Here is a 19,237-nt window from a genome sequence, read left to right as displayed (position 1 = left end):
CAAAAAGACTTACGCAAGGGAGATCTGCCACCTCATGGTAGGCTGGTATTCCCAATAAAGGGTCAAGCAACGTATAAAAGGAGAGGCCTAGACAACATAAAGGACGATGAACAGACAGATAAAAAAAAAGATCGATGAAGACAACAAAAAAAGGGTTAGTAGCCTTTCGAGGAAGACATCGTCTCCAATAGGAAGAACTCTAATATTCTCTATACAATGAGATATGAGAATTTATGAGTGGCTGTAAATAGATATATTATAGTGGAGACTTTCCTCCTTAAACCCCCGACGTATGCATGTTGCCGAACTACGTAAATCTTGGTGTACATCTCTTTTTACTTTTCTTGCACTTATTTTTCATTCACAGCTATTGACATACGAACTGCCACCATACAACCACACCGGAACACTGTATGGGGCTCCAAATATTTCACATCGCAGCATTATCAGCGTATAGTTGTCCAAGTCCACGAAACATGACATCAACAATCATGTAAAAAAAGTGACTCACATCAGACTGGATTATCATCCCTATAATGTAGGACATTTTCATGCTACTACTTATGTGGCCTCTTGGAAGGCCATGAAGTGTTAATTTCATTACCCACGATGTTGCAAAATGAGTCGTTTTCATAAATATCATTTAAGGCATTAACATTCAACTCATCTCAAATTACTTTATTGATCTATTTAAGGATAAATTTTTCTATCCAAACCAAATAGTTTGGTCCGGATTGGACTGGATTGGATTCACTCCTACTCGATCTCGATCTATGGTGTCTCAAAAATTTGATTTTTGGTCTGGTCCCAAAGTGTAGTTTCCTTGGACCAGACTAGACCAAAATCGACCAAATCGCTTAATATAAATTTTTTAAATATATAATATATTATTTTATATAATATTTGTACAAGTTAATTCTATAATTTTTTTCTAATCTATTACTATTGACCATACAAAATATGAAATAATATATGTTATTAATTAACTAATATATCATACGATAAGTCATATGATAATATATGTTATTATATGTAGATACATCATACATACTCTACTAAAGTAATAAGTTAGTAACTATTAATATTATAAATATAATTATAAATAATTATTTTTCAATGGATTAGTTACATAATTCACATTAAAGAGACCATTTAATTTTTATTTTACTAATTTAATTAATTTTTTATATTAATTTATCTACCAAAAAAAAGAAAAAAGTAAAAAAATATTTCTAGTTCATATAGACCGTATCAAACTGATAGCTAACAATCCAATCTAAAAAAAGGATGGATCAGAATTTTTGGCCGTGACCACCCCTGATCGGATTGATTTCCTTCTCAAACCCCATGATTTAATTTATAAAGAGTAATGCTAGAGTGCAATCCTTATAGATTTTTTTTTTAAAAGATTTATATAAAAATTATATTTTTAATAATAGACTCTATTTTTTAAGAGAATGTATTAAACTTGCATTTTTAAATTTATATCTAATATTTCTCATTTATAAATAACCACTTATTCAAAATAAATAAATAAATAAATCCCTGTTGCCAACACAGAATTGATAATCACCGTATAACTTAGATGTACACAAAAAAAAAAAAAGAAAAAAAAAAAGAAGATATTTAGTAAAATATGAGAAATGGCTGTTTAAATCATAATTGTCGAATTCAATCCAAACAAATTACACAAAATAAAATATATATAAATTTTCTTTCCCTCCGTTCAGGAAAAGGACAAATAGGTAAAGTAAAATATTATTTTCACTCTCTCTCACTGTCTCTCCAAACACAGTACACGAAACGTGAACTCACAGTCACACTAACTTTAAATGGCCCCTAACACTCGACTAAATTTCTTTACTGCCACTAAACCAAACAGATCATGCCAATAATAATATTACATTTATGACAATAATAATTATGAGCCACACCAAGCCAAAGCCAACCTTTCCTTCGGAATTTATTTAGATGGGCCCACTTTCTTGTACATTACCTGTCCTGTAAATTACCTAGTTTATTGGGGATATAAGGGTAAATTAAGTGCCCACCTACGGAAGACTCTAACATTTATTGGGTGAGAACGCCACCCGCGAGTTTGCCAAATCGTAGCTGACACGTGTCCCCTGTTGCTGTACGTTCCCAATAATTGAGAGAGACGATGATGTAGGCGCAAAGGCCAGACAGTAGGTTCCGGACGAGTCCACGGGGATCAGATAGTTCTTTGCCGGTAGCGACAGCGACTTCCCGCCCGAGAACCGGAACGACACCGTTGGAACTTGCACGGAGGTCTGGGATGACAGATCGTAGCACGTGTCGAACAGAGATACGCCGTTCGTCGATTTCAGGTTTCGAGTTAACTTCACGAACGCGTCGCGGAGCGCGTTGTAGGCCTGGGTCTGCAATCGGGTTATGGCCGTACCCGAGTCGACGATGATTCCGCCGTTTCCTGACGCGTCCGATTGAAATACCGAAGCCGGGATTGAGAGGGGCCTACCTCCGACGCTCAGTCCGTCGAGTCCGATGAAGTAGAACGTGTCGACCTTTTCATTTTTAAGTATAGTGGTATAGACCGAGTCAGCGGGTGGAGCCGAGTTGAAGTCGAGAGTCGAGGACTTGCTCGAGTCACGGTCCACGAGGCAGTATGAGAACGACGACGCTTTGATCTGGTAAGGAAACGAGAGTGAACCCCCACCGAGTCCGAGTAATCCGGCTGCCCCAACGAACAATCCCTCGTTGTCGTGGCCGCAGCCCAAAGCGATATTGTTCACTGCGCCAGATCTCCCGAACGACACTGTCTCCGTCACCATGTTGCCAGTGGTGTACGACCCGTCGCCATAGGAGACCTCATAGAGACACTTTCCTGCACTACAACCTTGAACCCGGACGGCCTGGCATTGCTGAGAAGCGCAGGGAAGGGGCTTGTAGGAAGAGGATGAAGTTGGGTCGAATATAGGATCGGATTGCTGGTAGCAGTCCGCACAGGGCTTACATTGGAGCCAGTTGATGTCGCTGCCAGTGTCGAGCACCATGTAGAAAGGCTTGGCGGGGGTTCCCACACCAATGCGCGAGAAGTACTCACCGCTGCCCAGGCTCGTTCCGGACACGATCGGAGTGGACAGATCCTCGGGGAGAAGCTCCTTCTCCACAGGTTTAAGATCCGACTTCTTCACACCCTCAAGGGCGAGCTGGAACTTGGTGGTGAGAGCTTCGACCCGGGCCGAGTCGCGCTCGAGTCGAGCAAGAACAAGGCTCTTGTAGTCTTCATACGAGGACTTATAAAGTGACTCTCGTGGGTGAACCTGAACCGAGAAAGAAGAGGAATTACCGACCTGAGCTTGTAGCAGGGGCTCTTTTTGTTGAACCAAGGGCTTAATGGTTTCAGGGTCGAAGTTGAGGACTGCACGGGCTTGTTCGAGCGAGGCTGAGACGTCAAGGAATGTATGAGTAATCTCGGGTAAGTCTCGAGAGAAAGCCAAAGGTAACAGGGAAATCACAGAAAAGGAAACGAAAATGGTGGAGAAGAAGAAACAGAGGTACGAGTTTGAAGCCATTTTTGAGGTCTGCTGCATAGAGCAGAGCAGATATAGAGAAGAAAGGCAGAGAGTACGAAGTGAGAAGTTGGCCTTTTATAAATTTTTATTTACCTCGCTCTGTCTGCGGATGTTGGGAGGATAAAGACAAGGCCAAAATGGGCATTAATTAGCGGGAAAAGGATGACCTCAGAGCCAACCGAATGCGGCATCCGGCGGTACGTACTTAATATACGGTAGTGGCAATCAATTTTTCTCAGCGTCGGTAACCCTTGGAAGTAGGAATCTAGGATTGGGATCTCAACTTTTTAAATTAAAATAAAAAGAATCCGATTAATAAAAATTAAAAATACATTAAAATTTATATATATTTCTTTGATATATTCTTCGTATTATTTCAAGAAACCTTTTGATTTTGTAGATGAAATGAAATAAATTAAAATTAAAATTAAAAATTAAATAAAATATTACTAGAATATATTTTATTATTATTATTATTATTTTTAAATTTAAAAAAGTTAAATTATTTATTTTATTTTATATAAAAATTTTAAAATTTTCTAATAATTAGATTAGATTAGATGAGATGTGTTGTAAAAACAAATAAGGCATTACAAAAAGATGGGAAAACCAAATTATTTATTTATTTTTTTGATAACCAAACATTCATTCATAAATCATTCGATACAAACTATTTTGATCAATCCAAAACGATTGAGCAACAAACGCAAGAACATCGTGCCACCACATGTCAATGTTATCAATATTTCAAGCATAACGGGCTAGTTTATGAGCTAACTCATTTCCTATATTACCATATGCTGAAAATGAATATTGATCTTCTTTCATTTCTTTAACCATCAACAAACAATCATTTTTACTAATAATTTTAGAGAAACCCAAATGGATACAAAGTCGTTAGCACTGTTGTAAAACCAGCAATTCATAGTACTAGGACCCTCTACCTCATTTTTCATTTTACTAGCGGCCATCACCAACTTTCCTTTGTCATCTCTAAGAACAACACCCACACCAACTTTTTTCAAGTCAAAAAAATGGCTCTATCAACATTGAGCTTGAAAAAACCTACTGGAGGTGGCTTCCAACATCACATACTCTTTGTTATATCGCCTAATGAATTCATGAGATTTTTATGTGTTTTCTACAAAGACAAAACATGATTAATAACCTGACTAGGCTCAATTAAGATTTTATCTATCTGCACTTTGTTTCTCTTGAACCACAGTCCCCAAGTTATAAGAAAGAATATAGAGAAGTTTGAATTGGTTCCTTTTTCTAGTACATATGTAACCAAAGTTAAGAAATCCATTTCTGAATTCATATTCTGCATAATAGACACATAAGTCTTCCATAGATCCTTGATGGTAGGACAAAAAACTAAGGCATGTAAAACATTTTCTCGTGCTGCCTTACAAAAACAACATCTGTCCACCTTAGTTTTCTTCTTTTTAAGGTTACTAAGTGTAGGCAAAATATATTTACAAGCTTTTCATGCAAAAGTCTTGATCTTTTTACAGACCTGCATCTTCCAAAGCATTCTCCACAATTAAGACTAATCTGTACACCTAGAGCTTTCCCTTGACTTTCTTTTGCATTGTTCTTGAATGAATCGATAAGCACTTCGAATACTAAAATATTGTTGAGATGAGATAAGATAAGATAAGATTAATTTAGATGAGTTGAATAAAATATTTTTAAAATATTATTTTTTAATATTATTATTATTTTGAAATTTGAAATTTTGAAATTTATTATTATTATATTTTGTGTAAGAATTTAAAAAAATTATAATGATGATATGACATAAGATCGTCTCTATATCCAAACAAGCCCTGAAGTTGCCATTTTTTTCTTGAGTCAATATCCATTTATCTTCATACTGATTTGTTGATAGTATGATTTTCAGAATATCAACCGCGGCAATTAGATTAAAGAGAGCTCTAATGTGCTCCACTTTCCACCATTTAATCTCTTGATCAATGAATGTATCTAGTGTATCTTACACATAACCTCCTTGCATTAAGGAAAGTAAACCCATTGAGTATAGTATCGGTACCATTCTCACATGACACATGACATCAAACCTATGAAATACTCCCACTGGAGAGTGCTCTCTACTTTATTAACTATTGTGAACAAAAGCTGTCATTATCGAGTTGATGTGTTTTTATTTTTATATCCCTGGATTTGAAGAAGGGCAGCTGTACAGCCATGGAGCTTTCATTTGGGCTCCCATTAGTGTATCTTAGATTTTAGATTTTATTTTTTTTACATGTATTTTTTAATATTTTTCATTAAATAAAAAATTTGTAACATTATTAAAAAATACTTTTTTAATTATTAAATAAAAAATAAAAAAATCTTAGCAGGAGCTCCCAACGGGAAGAACAACATTTTCCTTTGAAGAAAGGTGAAATTAGCTGGTTTCGTAGTACACGATATTTTTTATAATTATATTTTAAATGACGGGTATTTTGATAAAATTTATAAAATATTCTATTTTTAAATATAATTATATAAAAATTTATAAAAAATATATTATATATCATTACTCCTTGAAAGTGATGGGCCAAAATTAAAATAAATTTATATTATGTTCACTTTCGCTTTTTATTACAAGATATGATAAGACAGCACTAAATGAATTAAACTTATAACATTTTGTATTATATGGGTGCAATTGCGTTTGGATTTGGATTTCAAATTAATATAAGTTTAAATTCAAGATTTTAAATTATATTAATTTTTCTTTGATTTTAGTGAAAATTTAAATCCGAGTTTTTTAATATATGTTCCAAAAACAGAAAATTTGGACTATAAAATCTTAAATTTAAATAATTTTCTTCAAATATTGGCATAAAAACTATTTATTTTATTTTATTTATTTTTATAGAATTATAGCTTCCAATCAGTGGGGACATGGGGATTGCAAGATTGGTCTCTTTTGTGTGTACAAATTTAAAAAGCAAGAGTTCTGTATGCATGTAGACACAAGAGTAGACACGCTAGAGGAACCCAAAAGGTGAAAAAGACATCATTAGAAGCAGCCAAATATGTTGCCCTCTTTTTTAACCAACTTCAAATTATGGAAGCTGTCCAATCGATATGTGTATTCAACTACAGCATCAAGTTTTGTAAAAAAATTTTCTTCAACGAATGCAAATATTATGTATTAATAAGAAAAATACTATTACCACATGAAGTTTCTATCCAAAGTTTCTAACGAATTGTATTTTATTTTTTTTTAAATTTTTTTAATGATTAATAAAGTATTTTTAAATGAATTTATTGTTTTTTTTATTTTTAAAAAATATGTAAATACTTTAAAAAATATTTACAAAAAAGTAAAAAAAAAAAAACTTGATCGGTGAGGAGAATCCTTTGTGGACATAACATTATCCATAATTAATTTAGGTCTCGTTTGGTTACACATATGACATGAGATAAGATAAAAAAAAATTTATGAATAATAATGAGATAATTTGTTAATAGCAGTGAAATCTTTTAAATTAAGATTTTTATAGAGTTTTGAAAAAAAATAGAGAAAAAGTTGAATACAAATATTATAAAGTTAATAAAATTTTTGTTTTGGAATTTGAAAATTTGAAATTTCTTTTTTGTGTTTTGTGTTAAAGTTTGAAAAAGTTGTAATAATTAAATATTGATTTGATGAAAAAGTTAAAATTTTAAAATTAGTATTTTGATGATTAGATGAGATGAGATGGCTTCAAAAATTTGTGAAACCAAACCTTACATTAAAATGCATATATTTTTCTTTGCGGTAGATTGGTTCTAATTTGTAGAAACTTCGTATTTGTGCATTTACTTTTTATTGCATTAAGCATATTCAAAAGTAATTTGTTAATTAAACAAAATTAATTATAAAAAGTAATATGTGCATTTGAGTTATTGTAATATTGCATTATTATAAATATAATTTTATATATTATATAATGCTATATATAATATTTCTTGAGTAAAAATACATGCAAAACCATTTTTACAATAATTTATACAACTATATTTTAAAATGAAAAACTTTTATAGAAAATTACGATACTTTTATACGTTATACAAAAATGTCTCTTATTTGAAACATAGTTGTACAAATGATTGTAAAAAAGTTTGTATGTATATCATTTTCCATATTCTTAAAGAAAAATTATATTTGTAGTCGTAGAGTGTGTAACCACACCACTCTTTTTGAAAAAAATGAGTAAATATAATAGCCATATGAAAAAATTAATATTTTAATAACAGATCCCACTCTTTTCAAAAGGAGTGTGCAGCATTTGAACAATCCATGATTTTTTCTATCTTTGCATAGGACCCTGAGGTCAACTGAGGGTTCTGAAGAATGTGAGTCTTCATCCGCTCTAAGCCATCATTATAACTGAAGTGCCACACGTTATCGTGAACACCATGGACAAATGACAACTCCTCCTGCAGACTACGAATGGTAGCTTCACGAGCTTCTAAAACCCGTCTAGTTTCTTCCTTGGTGGTCTTTGCTTCTCTGCTTCACCTCTTTTGCCCCTCCAGGGTTTTCCTTTTCTTCATCAGAGACTCGCTGGCATCTTCAACTCTTTTCGTCAACCACTTGTTCGTCCGGCTGCCAGAGTTCCTCTGTTGGAGCAACTCCTGGTTCTCGGCCTACAACCACTCAAACTTTAACTGGCAGTTCTTGAGAGACTGCTGCAACACCTCCCTTGCCTCGGAAGCAAGTAAGGCCTCAATGTTAAGAGCGCCGACTTCGCCTTGGGATCTTATCAAATCGACAAGGGCCTCCTCAGCTTCTTCCTTTTGCTTCCGCTCCTTCGCCACACAATCCAAGGCCAATTGTGCAAGCGAACAAAGTGCCTGGTTCTCGCTCATCACCTCCTCTTGGCCGTCCACGATGAAGGCCGCCAGACGCTCCAACCCTGTCATGCAAGTCAGAATCAAGATCAAGAAAGGAAACAAACAAAGAGTCCGAGGAGTTTGTAAGTTAAGGCTTTACCCTTTAGAATAGTCTCTTGAGCCCACTTTCCATCTCTTGGAGTCGGTCGGCTTGGCCGCCAAAGCCGTCATTCGAAGATTTGTTGAAACTTGTTCGACGATCTCCTCGCCTTCCTCCTCATCAGGAACTCCGAGTGTCATCGCCTCTTTGGTCAAAACAACAGTCCCCGCTACTTCAACATCGTCGGAGGAAACAACCTTGCCCGTAGGAGGAACTTTGGCAACAACGCCTTAGACCGGTGACACGATGCGAGGAGGATTTTCTATTGTCGCCATCTTCTTGGGCGCTGAAGGTTCAGGCCGAATAACGAGCACCATAATTAATGGACCCCTGGGGGGAATGAGAACATTGTCAGAATCAAATCTGATGGGGGAGATCCTTTGGGGCTTCTTTCCTTTCCCCTCTACTGGCGGGCTAGGGAAGCCACTAGGGGCACGCAATGTGACCGTATTTATTGGGAAGCCCAAGTCGGAACACAAGCTAGCTAGGGGGGCCAGATATCGATGAAGGCTATCCACGATCAACAGAGACTCCAAAGAAACGTTGTCCATATGCACCTCCACCCAGCCTCGAAAGACCCTAAGCCTAAGTGCCTCCTACGAGGTCGTTTTAGGGCGGCGGTTCGTGTTCCCATCAACGGTGTCTCATATAGCATATACATGAAACCAGTGCTTTAGGGCCTGCTCGACCTGGAACTTCCATCTATCGCCCGACAAGAAGAAGAATCGGCGGTTGTACCCCTTCACAACAATGTGTCGTGCCTCCAACTGAACCAACTCTTGGACAGGCTAGAAGCCATAGAGGTGTCAGCCCTTTCTCAAAATGTTGTGGTTAATGAAGAACTTGTGTGCTGTGAGGTCTAGGAAGTTTGACCCGGCCTCCTCCAATGTGCGGTGCCAAATGAAGCAACACCAAACAAGAATCCACCATGAGCTGGGAGGAAGCTAGGCATGCACCAACTTGAAGAAGGCTAAAACTTCTTTCATTAGCAGACAAAAGGGCAGCCTAAGGTTGCAGGAGAACATGGTGGGGTACAGCGCAACCTTGGTGCCAAAGCCCTTAGAGTCCACCACCCGTTCAGTGGATGAAGGCACCCTGAACTCCACTTTATAGGTCCCCTTCAATGATCGCCACGTAAATCCGGTGAATTCCTTTGGGGTGGCACCACTGTGGCCAACAGTAGCTCGAGCATTGCCAGAGAACCCAACTTGTCCAAAGGGTGTGAAGATTTCCTCAGAGCCATGAGAGATCATGAGGAAAGTTAATGAATTTTGGGAGAAAACTAAAAGAAAATAAAGGAATGAAGGACTCAAGCAGCAAACAAGAAACGTAGAGAGTAAAGCAAAAGAAACAATGAGTGAAATGAACTTTTGCATGGGAGGGAGGGTCCTTATATAGGCGAGATTGATGTTTGAATTCCCGAGGCAATATAACTCCATGTGTCTCCCAAGGTACCAGAATCCCTCAATTGTCTCGACTTTCACAGAGTGTATCTACTGAAATGACGTGTGAAATAAATGACTACCTGACATGAGGTCATGATGAAAGAATCGAAGGGATTTCATTCAATGTGAAGCATAACCATCGCAATACAGCCACATAAATGGAAGACAAACCGTTGCTCGACTTAAAACAAAAAAGGCCGAGTAGTCTTGCAGAGCAAAGGTTAAAAGAATGAAGAAAGAATTCCCCTCAGACTTGAGAGGAATTGGTGGAGTAACTGTAAGGAGATCTTCCCCACTTCACAAAACCCACTAGGCCTCGGCCTAATGCCTGACTCAAGGGTCACCAGGACCATATAGGGAGCAAGGTGTCTACCAAGGAAATGAGTTGAGTAACCGATAGGACAAGTTAGTCTGACATCCTACGACTGTGTTCTGAACCTGGGAACTTGCATGACACAATGGAAAATGTGGAAGATCCTTGATCCATTTACATCAAAACATCTAAGACTCACAAGGGATAAAAGCAAAACTTGAAAATCAGGCCGCATTAATGACGTCACTACTAAGCTACACGCCACATTTATGGTATCGTCATAAAGTCACGTCGCATTAAAGGACTCTTACAGCAGAAATAGTAGGAGGGGCACAAACTCTGTGGAGACAAACACGATCTGCACCTCCCTTAACCCACTATATAAATAGCAAGCTCCAAGTATGAGAAAACTCTCTGATCCCTACACTCTTTTACTCATTTACAAACTTCCCAGAAAATTTGCTAACTTTCACATCGGAGACTCCCTGGCCCCAAGGCCGTCCTCTCCTAGCTGTCTTCCATCATATCTTTTGTAGGCCCATTTCTGAAAACTTGAGTTGTCGGAGCCTGTTTCAAAGGTGTGCGAAACATGATGTTAAGAATAATGATAGGCTCACTACTTTCTACCACCCATTTACTACTCTTATTATTTTATTTTATTTTAATTTTTTTTACTTAATGTTAAGGAAGCAACTACTAGTAAAATTGTATATTGTTTTAATTTTTTCTTAATGATTAAGGATGTTAAAAAAATACTTAAAAGAAAATAATAAAAAAATAAAAATTCCAAATATACTACAAAGTAGTAAAAGAGTGGTAGGAAGGTAGTAAACCTATCATTATCCAAGAAGGATGGATATTTTGATAAAATAATTTATAAAAATAATATTATTTTATAAAAATATTCTCATTTTTAAATATAATTATATAAAAATTTTGTAAAAAAATAGAAAAATGCTAAATATACGTTAAAAAAACTTACAAAATTTCAATTATTGATATATTGAAAATTATGAAATATGAAATTCACATTTTGAATTTAAAAAAAAAACTGATAAAATGAATGTTATAAATAAAAATGATAAACATAAGTAGTACTACTAAAAAAAATATATATTATATATCTTTACACCTTGAAGTAAGTGATGAGCCAAAACTAAAATAAATTTATATTATGTTATCTTTCACTTTTTATTACAATATATGATAAGACAGCACTAAATGAATTAAATTTAGAACATTTGTATTATATTGGTGCAATTGCGATTGGATTTGGATTTCAAATTAATATAATTTTAAATTCAAGAATTTAATTCTTTTTAATATATGTTCCGAAAACAGAAAATTTGGACAAAGATTGAAATAATTTTCTTCAAATATTGGCATACAAACATTTTTTTTTCTTTTTATAGAATTATAGCTTCCAATCAGTGGGGACATGGGGATTGCAAGATTGATCTCTTTTCTGTGTACCAATTTAGAAAGCAAGAGTTCTTTATGTGTGTAAACACGAGACACGCTCTAGGAACCCAAAAAGTCAAGAAGACATATCATTTAAATCAGACAAATATATTGCCCTCTTTTTTAACAACTTGGCTCTCTCAATCAGCTGTCACTTGAAAAGATAAAAATTTAGATTTATTTTTACATATTTTTTATATATCAAGATATGATTGATCAAAATAATTATTTTATATTAAAAAAAAATCGATCTCATGTGCCATATATGAAACTGGTTAAATCGCTATCGGTGATTAAGACCATGTAAATTGGCACTTATTTCAACTATAATTTTAGAAAACAATATTTTTTTTCATCATCCCTGAACAAGTGGTATTAAGTACTTAAAAAAATAAGTAAGGAATAGTACATAATTTACCAATTATTTGATAAGATTTTAAGGGTGCGTTTAAATGTTGAATTGAGTTGAGTTGAGATGATAAAATATTGTTAGAATATTATTATTTATTATTATTATTATTTTAAAATTTAAAAAAGTTGAATTGTTTATTATATTTTATATTAAAATTTAAAAAAATTATAATGATGAGTTGAAATGAGTTGAGATTTTAAATAAAATCTAAAAAATGATATTAAAATAATGATAAATAGTACGATGAGAGGATAGATATAAACTCTTTGTCAAGTACAATAATTATTAATTAAAAAAAAAAAAAAAAAGATAGGAAAGGAAGTGAGATGGCTTTTATACGTATAATCATTTTGAAAGAGGGAAAGAGTTAGGGGTGTGGTGGGGCAGGCTGTGTTATCAACTACAGCATCAATTCTGTTAGTTTCTTGAGTATGTTAACTAAGGTAACTTGCACACCTTTGAATCCTTTCTAGGTTTTGTGATTAAGATGAATGAAAGGTACCACCACACCCTCACTCTTAGATGAAAAGATAATGGTGTGCGAATGCTTTGGATTTTCTCTATCAACCAAATCAACTTCGTTAAATTATTAGCCTAGTGATAAAGCACGCTTCAGATAATTGTGTCGTTGACGTTGTGCCTTAGATTGTGAGGGTCCCAATCATATGGATGGTTCAATGCGCAAAAATGCTAGAGTCACCAAATGTTGGGACCCAATTCGATTGGGTTCCGACAAATTTTTTTTTTTTTTTTTAGTGATTAAAAAACATATAAGAATATAACAAAAATAAATGAAAAAAATAAAAAAATATTTTTGTTCTTATCGAGATGGGTATCGTGCTACATCCTCGGTGGATGTAGCATTGCTGTTCAATGTGTTCATGAACAGGTTAGATATTAAGGGCTTGTTTAGATAGAGAAACGATCTTATCTCATGATCTCATCATTACAACTTTATCAAATTTTCACACAAAATATAATAAACAATTCAACTTTTTTAAATAAAAAAATAATATTCAAAAATAATATTTTATTAAAATAATCTAAAACCATCTCATCTTATTTTATCTCATCTCACTATCCAAACGAGTCCTAATTCTTTTAGGGCCCGTTTGGATGCTAAACTCAGCTAAGTGCACTTCAGCTTTAAACTTCGTTCAACATCCAAACATACAAATGAATTGAAGTTGAGTGCATTTCAACTTTAATCACTGTGGGCCCCACAATTGACAAAAAGCAAACAAAAGGCTCAATTCCCATTTAGTGTTTCTCAATTCAAGGGAAAAAAATAACAAAAGTAACTTTTGTCTCAGTGGGACCCACCACAACTAACAATTATTTTATTTCGAAAAAAAAACATTTGGAGAGATCTAGCGGCAGTGGGTAAAATGGAAATAAGTCTATTTCGCTCGAGCGGTTATTAAAATCCTTAAGCGGCAATTGTCTAGACGAGAGCCGCTCGAGCGAGAGACATGGGTCTCGAACGCTTCATCGAGCGACGACTCAATTGTCTGGGTGAGTTTCTATTTTGTTTTCTCTCGCATTACATCTATTTTTTTTTACTACTAATTAAATAATATGTAAATAAATAATAGAATAAAATGTGGGTATGATACTGTTGTAATTTTATTGATAATTATTTTATTTTGTTTTTATAAATTTGGAGTAAGAAAATTTTTTTATAGTGCTCGGAATATTTTTTTTTAATTGTAATTTTTTTATATGCATTGAAGGAATTTATGTTTGATTTTTGTTATTTATTAATAAAGGATTTAATAAATTAATTATTCAATCATTATAACAACTTTCTAATCATTGGTGGGTCTCATACCTTTTCCAACTTTCTATAAATAGTATTAAACTCATCTTAATGTCCAAACACATTTCAACTCATATTAGATGCACCTCACTTAACTCATTTCACTATCTCAACTCATTACTATTCATAAAGAACTCAACTCAGTTCTGTTCAACTTAACATCTAAATACAACCTTAGTTTTGTACAATTTTTTTCCTCAATGAATGCAAATATTATGTATTAATAAGAAATTTTATACAAAAAGGTGAGGATGAATTTGCCCAAGTACTTTTTCTATTCAAGGATTTATTCTTTTTTATTTATGATGAAGGACATATGCAAGGAGAGTAGGACCTTGCTACACAGTATTTTATGGATATTTGACTTTTTGCTATTGCTGATTTAATCTTCCAAGGGTGAACGGGAAGGTGGTTTTTTCTATTAACTAATCAAAATGTTGAAAATTTAAATACATGCTCATGTATAGTTACCTAATAACAAATTTAGGCATAGTTTGAAGATGAGTTTTTTTCCTTCTCTCAGTAGTGTTTCCTCTTCACAGTAGTTTTCCCCCCTTATGATACCTATCTTTACGAACCTTCACCTAACTTACCATCACAATTGATTCTCATCACCGTTAATACCCCACCAACCATTCCTCCTGAAATCCCGACCAACCAATCCCCTTCTAACAATGTCAACAGAAAAAGAAAAAGAAAAAAAAAGTCTGGAAGCACTCATTGAACGCTTAAATGCCCTAACTTGGGACGACATCATTCTTGTTCCTGAAGCGGATATAGCTGCAAATATCTCAAACCAAGCTCTGATTGGTAAGTTGATCTCTTCCAAAATTCTGAACAAGCACATCTTCCACTTTACAATTCGTGCAGTCTGGAGCTTTATCCAAGGAGAGCATCCTCAATGGATTAGCTAAAAGCTAAATCCATTGAGTATTTAGCTATTAGAGAGCAAAATATGCTCACAATGGATTAGTTAGCTACAATGACTTTCTAAAGTTTTTTCAAATTTGAAGGTTACTGTACTTACATCAAATACATATTTTATCAATTATTTCTCTCTCATTTTTTTTCTATCACATATTTTATTACAATTGATATATTAATTTGAGTTAGTGATATATTAATTTAATTAGAATATGATTATTAATTAATATATAATTGGTAGAATAGTAAAATATGATAAAATTAAATATTTTTGAAATTATTAGTTACTCATTACTATATAATGAATAAATAGATAATCCAATGTGGAGATTTGATGTGAATAATAAAAACTAAATTCATCTTACATTATTTTATTGTTATATAATGAGAAAATAGTTATTCCAATATAGAGATTTATGTAAATGAAATAGCTCAAAGTTGGATTTCTCTTACATTCATAAAAAAATGTCCTTTAACTTTGGCTAATCCATTGATGATGCTCTTACTATTGAGGATTTAGGTCCCAACATTTTTCTATTCACCTTTCCATCACAGACTGTAAAAGACAAAGTTTTTTCACAAAGGCCTTGGAACTTTAAGGCCTTCCACATGGTGCTCGAAGGTTGGCCTCCAGGTTTAAACCTTCAAGAAATATAACTCATCCACTTTGCTTTTTGGGTCCACATATACAGGCTACCTCTTGAAATGATAATTCAAGCTAATGCAACAAAAATAGGTAGCGTTCTAGGTCATCTACTTGAAATTGATCAAGCCTTTCTTCCTACCAATGGGGTAAAACAATATCTCAGAATACGTGTAGAAATCAACATGGAAAAACCCCTTTACGAAGGGTTCATTCTCCTAGGCCCACTCAGCAACCTACAAAGGTCTGCTTTAAATACGAATGACTCTCAAAATTTTATTATGGTTGCGGAAGAATTGGTCATCTTCTACACTCATGCCACATCTACCTCAGTCTTGTCGATGATCTCACATTTGGTCCTTGGATGAGAGTGGAATCCCAAGAATCAAGAAATTCACGTTTTGAAGAACTCCGAAGAGACCAACAGAATACCCAAGTGCTACATATATTAGACCAAACGAAATTCATTCCGCCCTCTCTCCTGCCAGTTTGTATTAGAAAACCGGACATCCCAATGTATTAGGAAAGTTCGAGATCTTGTGACCCAACAAAAAAGAGCAACAAAGTGGAACACCTTGGAAAAGGAAAAACGATCATTATCAACACCAATGAAGGCCAAAAGAAGGAATTTTGCATCAAAAAGCTTTTCTCTGCAATTCCAGGCAAAGAAGGAGAAACCCTAAAGGGTGACACTGTTCTCCCAAATACATTGTGCAAGGATTCATTTAAGACAACATGTGGTAGTGTTTCAACTTACCAGAAAAATGCTTTAGATTCAATTAAGGTGAGCAGCCAAAACTTCACCCTCAATAATTTGATCCCTGCTACACCGACAATCTCGTCAGTTAATGATCCCCCCTCACTCCACGTGTCCCACCCATTATTAAACAACCCCCCGTCTTAGAACACAGAAAACCCACACAATGTCCCCGTGAATTTACCTTTTAACCCTGTGAGACTTGCCTTACAAAATTCTTCTGAAGATCCCATTGGGTCTCTTTCAATTGAATCCAAGTCCAATTCCGCTCTCATAAAGCAATTCATCTCGCAACTCAAAGACAAAAAAAGCCCATCTGATTTCCAGAACCCAAGCCATAACATCTCCCTTCTAGTCAGCCCATCAGGTAAGGCTTGTTTTGCAATCAACACTATTCAACTGAGCCCAACCAATATCTTTTCTCTTATCCATCCAACCTTTCTTGATCCTCAAATCAAATTAACCCAGTTTGCCTCCTTCTCGACTTAACCCCTAACTGAAGAGAAAATGCCTTCCTCCACTATAGAGATACAATACCAAATACCAACCCAATGTGATACTACGAAGAAGAGGAAAATTCCATCAGTAGATGAGAGTGCATTCCCCAATCCCCTAGAAAAATGTATGCTGGGAACCACAATTCCAGTGTTCATCGAAAAAAAAAAAGGAGATCAAGAGGAAGTGGATGGGCCAATCAATCCGAAGATTATCCACGCCCGGAAAAGAGCAACCTAGCAGCCAAAGAAAAATTTGAATCCAAGAAAGCAACAGAAGAGGAACTCAACGATAGTCAGATATGCTCCATACCAAAGTTAGAACTTGAAGGCTACGGGCAATAAGGTTCAGTCTCAAACTATGAACTTATTCTCTTTGAATCCAATGACTGACGTGGCAGGGTCTTCACTGCCACCAGAAGCACCATGAAAATTCTTGCCTAGAATTGCTTAGGCGTTGCCCGGTCTCATGCAATCAGATCACTTAGGGCAAATATTAGTGTTCACAACCCTAATATTATTTTCCTTTCATAATTTTTATTAGCTCATAATGAATGTGTACATACTGTTAATATGTTGGGCTATGCCTCTTTTGTGTACTATCCTCCCACTGGAAAATGGGGGAGCCTTTTGCTTCTATATTGACCTGGTGTTGATATTGAAATTGTAGATAACTCTAGTAATATAATATTTGTTCTGGTGTATGATGATCCTAGTCATTAACCTTGGCTCCTTAACCTGATTTACTTCCCTGCACCTTATAGGAAAAAACAATTATTTTGGGACCTTCTTTCAGGCATCATTTCTTCTTTTCTCGGTCCATCATTAGTTCTAGGAGATTCCAATTCCATCACCACCTAATTTGAAAAATAAAGTGGAAACCCTTTTGCTTAATCATCAAAATTAAAAGATCTCAAGCTTTTCATGGAGAATTTTGGCTTCGTGGACCTAGGTTTCTCGAGCCCAAAAAGCTCTTGGACCAATAATAGATTAGGTATTCATCAGATTAAGGAGAGGAGATTAGATAGATGTATTGTTAATATTCCTTGGAATGATATATTCCCACAAGCCATCCTTACAACCCTTGCAACGGTAGCTTCGGATCATGCTCCCATTCTCTTAGACACAACAAATAGGAAGACTTTACCCAAGTCTTTTAAATTCGAAGAATTTTGGCTCCGAAATCCTTTTATTTTCAAAATTATCAATGAAGCTTGGAATTCTAACTTCATGGGAACATCGTCCTTCATCATCTCTAGGAAATTGAAGTCCACCAAGAAAGCCCATAGGGAGTGGAATAAAAAATCCTTTGGCCATATCCAAACCAATCTCAAAACTTTGATGTTAAAACTTTCTTCCCTTTAAGAACAAGACACTCATTCCTCAACAAGCACTTTAGAAGCAGACCTAAAAGAAAACATCAATGAGTTGCTTCTTAGAAAGGAATCAATTTGGAGACAAAATACAGAATAACATGGCTTACTTCCACTGATCTGAATACAAAATTTTTCCATGTCTCCACTTCGATCAGACATGGAAGTAATAATATTGATTGCCTCAAACTAGGAAGAAACAATTGGACGACTGATCAAAGCATAATCTCTTCCAAGATTCAAGACAATATCCAAGCAATTTTTTCTTCCTCTCACCCCTATTGCTCCCATGGATTTTGATTTATTGTATCCAAGGAAAATATTTGATTAGGAAAATGATTTCCTTTGTAAAATCCCGAATGAAGAGGAAATTGCTTCCATCGTCAAAAAACTTCCTTCCGCCAAAGCTCCTGGTCCGGATGGTTTCACGCGTCTTTTCTATAAAACCTTTTGGGAAGTAATAAAGCTTGATTTGATTGCTGTAGTAATATATTTTTTTCATCCATAGGAAGTTGTTAAAAGAGCTCAATCACACTAACATTGCTTGAATCCCAAAGGTTGGCAACCCAAATGACATTAATCAATTCAGACCCATAAGTCTGTCACATGTTTGTTACAAAATCATAGCAAAAATCCTTGCTAACAGGCTTAAAACTATCCTCCCTAACATCATCTCATCGTGCCAATCTGCATTCCTCCTAGGGTGGTTAATTCAAGATAATACTATCATGGCCCAGGAAAGTTTTCATTCCATGAAAAAAAAGAAACTGTAGAATGGGTCAAATGGCCATTAAAATTGACATGACAAAGATCTTTGATTCCATGGAATGGTCCTTTCTTCTTGATATCCTCAAACATGTGGGTTTCAGGCAACAATAGATCAATTGGATCCAAGAGTGCATCACCATGGTGACATACTCTATTATCATCAATGGTTCCCCATAAGGATACTTCCAACCTTCCAGGGGCTTACGTCAAGGGGACCTGTTATCTCCCTTCCTTTTCATCTTAGGCACTGAGGTCCTGTCTTGACTCATCACAAA

At 35.1% G+C, this 19,237-nt stretch overlaps 1 protein-coding gene across 1 annotated transcript; it reads right to left on the bottom strand.

The window, feature by feature from the left end:
- Positions 1-1,644: 1,644 nt before the first annotated feature.
- On the bottom strand, positions 1,645-3,633 carry LOC109005618 (protein ASPARTIC PROTEASE IN GUARD CELL 1-like). The gene has a single exon (XM_018984630.2). The coding sequence runs from the start codon at positions 3,570-3,572 to the stop codon at positions 2,064-2,066; it is 1,509 nt and encodes a 502-aa protein (XP_018840175.2). The 5' UTR covers positions 3,573-3,633; the 3' UTR covers positions 1,645-2,063.
- Positions 3,634-19,237: the final 15,604 nt, after the last annotated feature.

Source organism: Juglans regia, chromosome 6, assembly GCF_001411555.2.
Source record: "Juglans regia cultivar Chandler chromosome 6, Walnut 2.0, whole genome shotgun sequence".
NCBI lineage: Eukaryota > Viridiplantae > Streptophyta > Magnoliopsida > Fagales > Juglandaceae > Juglans > Juglans regia.
Note: the sequence above shows the minus strand (reverse complement) of the source record. Positions and strands in the feature narration are given on the sequence as shown.

What these genes read in the sequence shown, in the direction of transcription:
- LOC109005618 (XM_018984630.2), bottom strand. Translation starts at nt 3,572, where the DNA reads ATGCAGCAGACCTCAAAAATGGCTTCAAACTCGTACCTCTGTTTCTTC.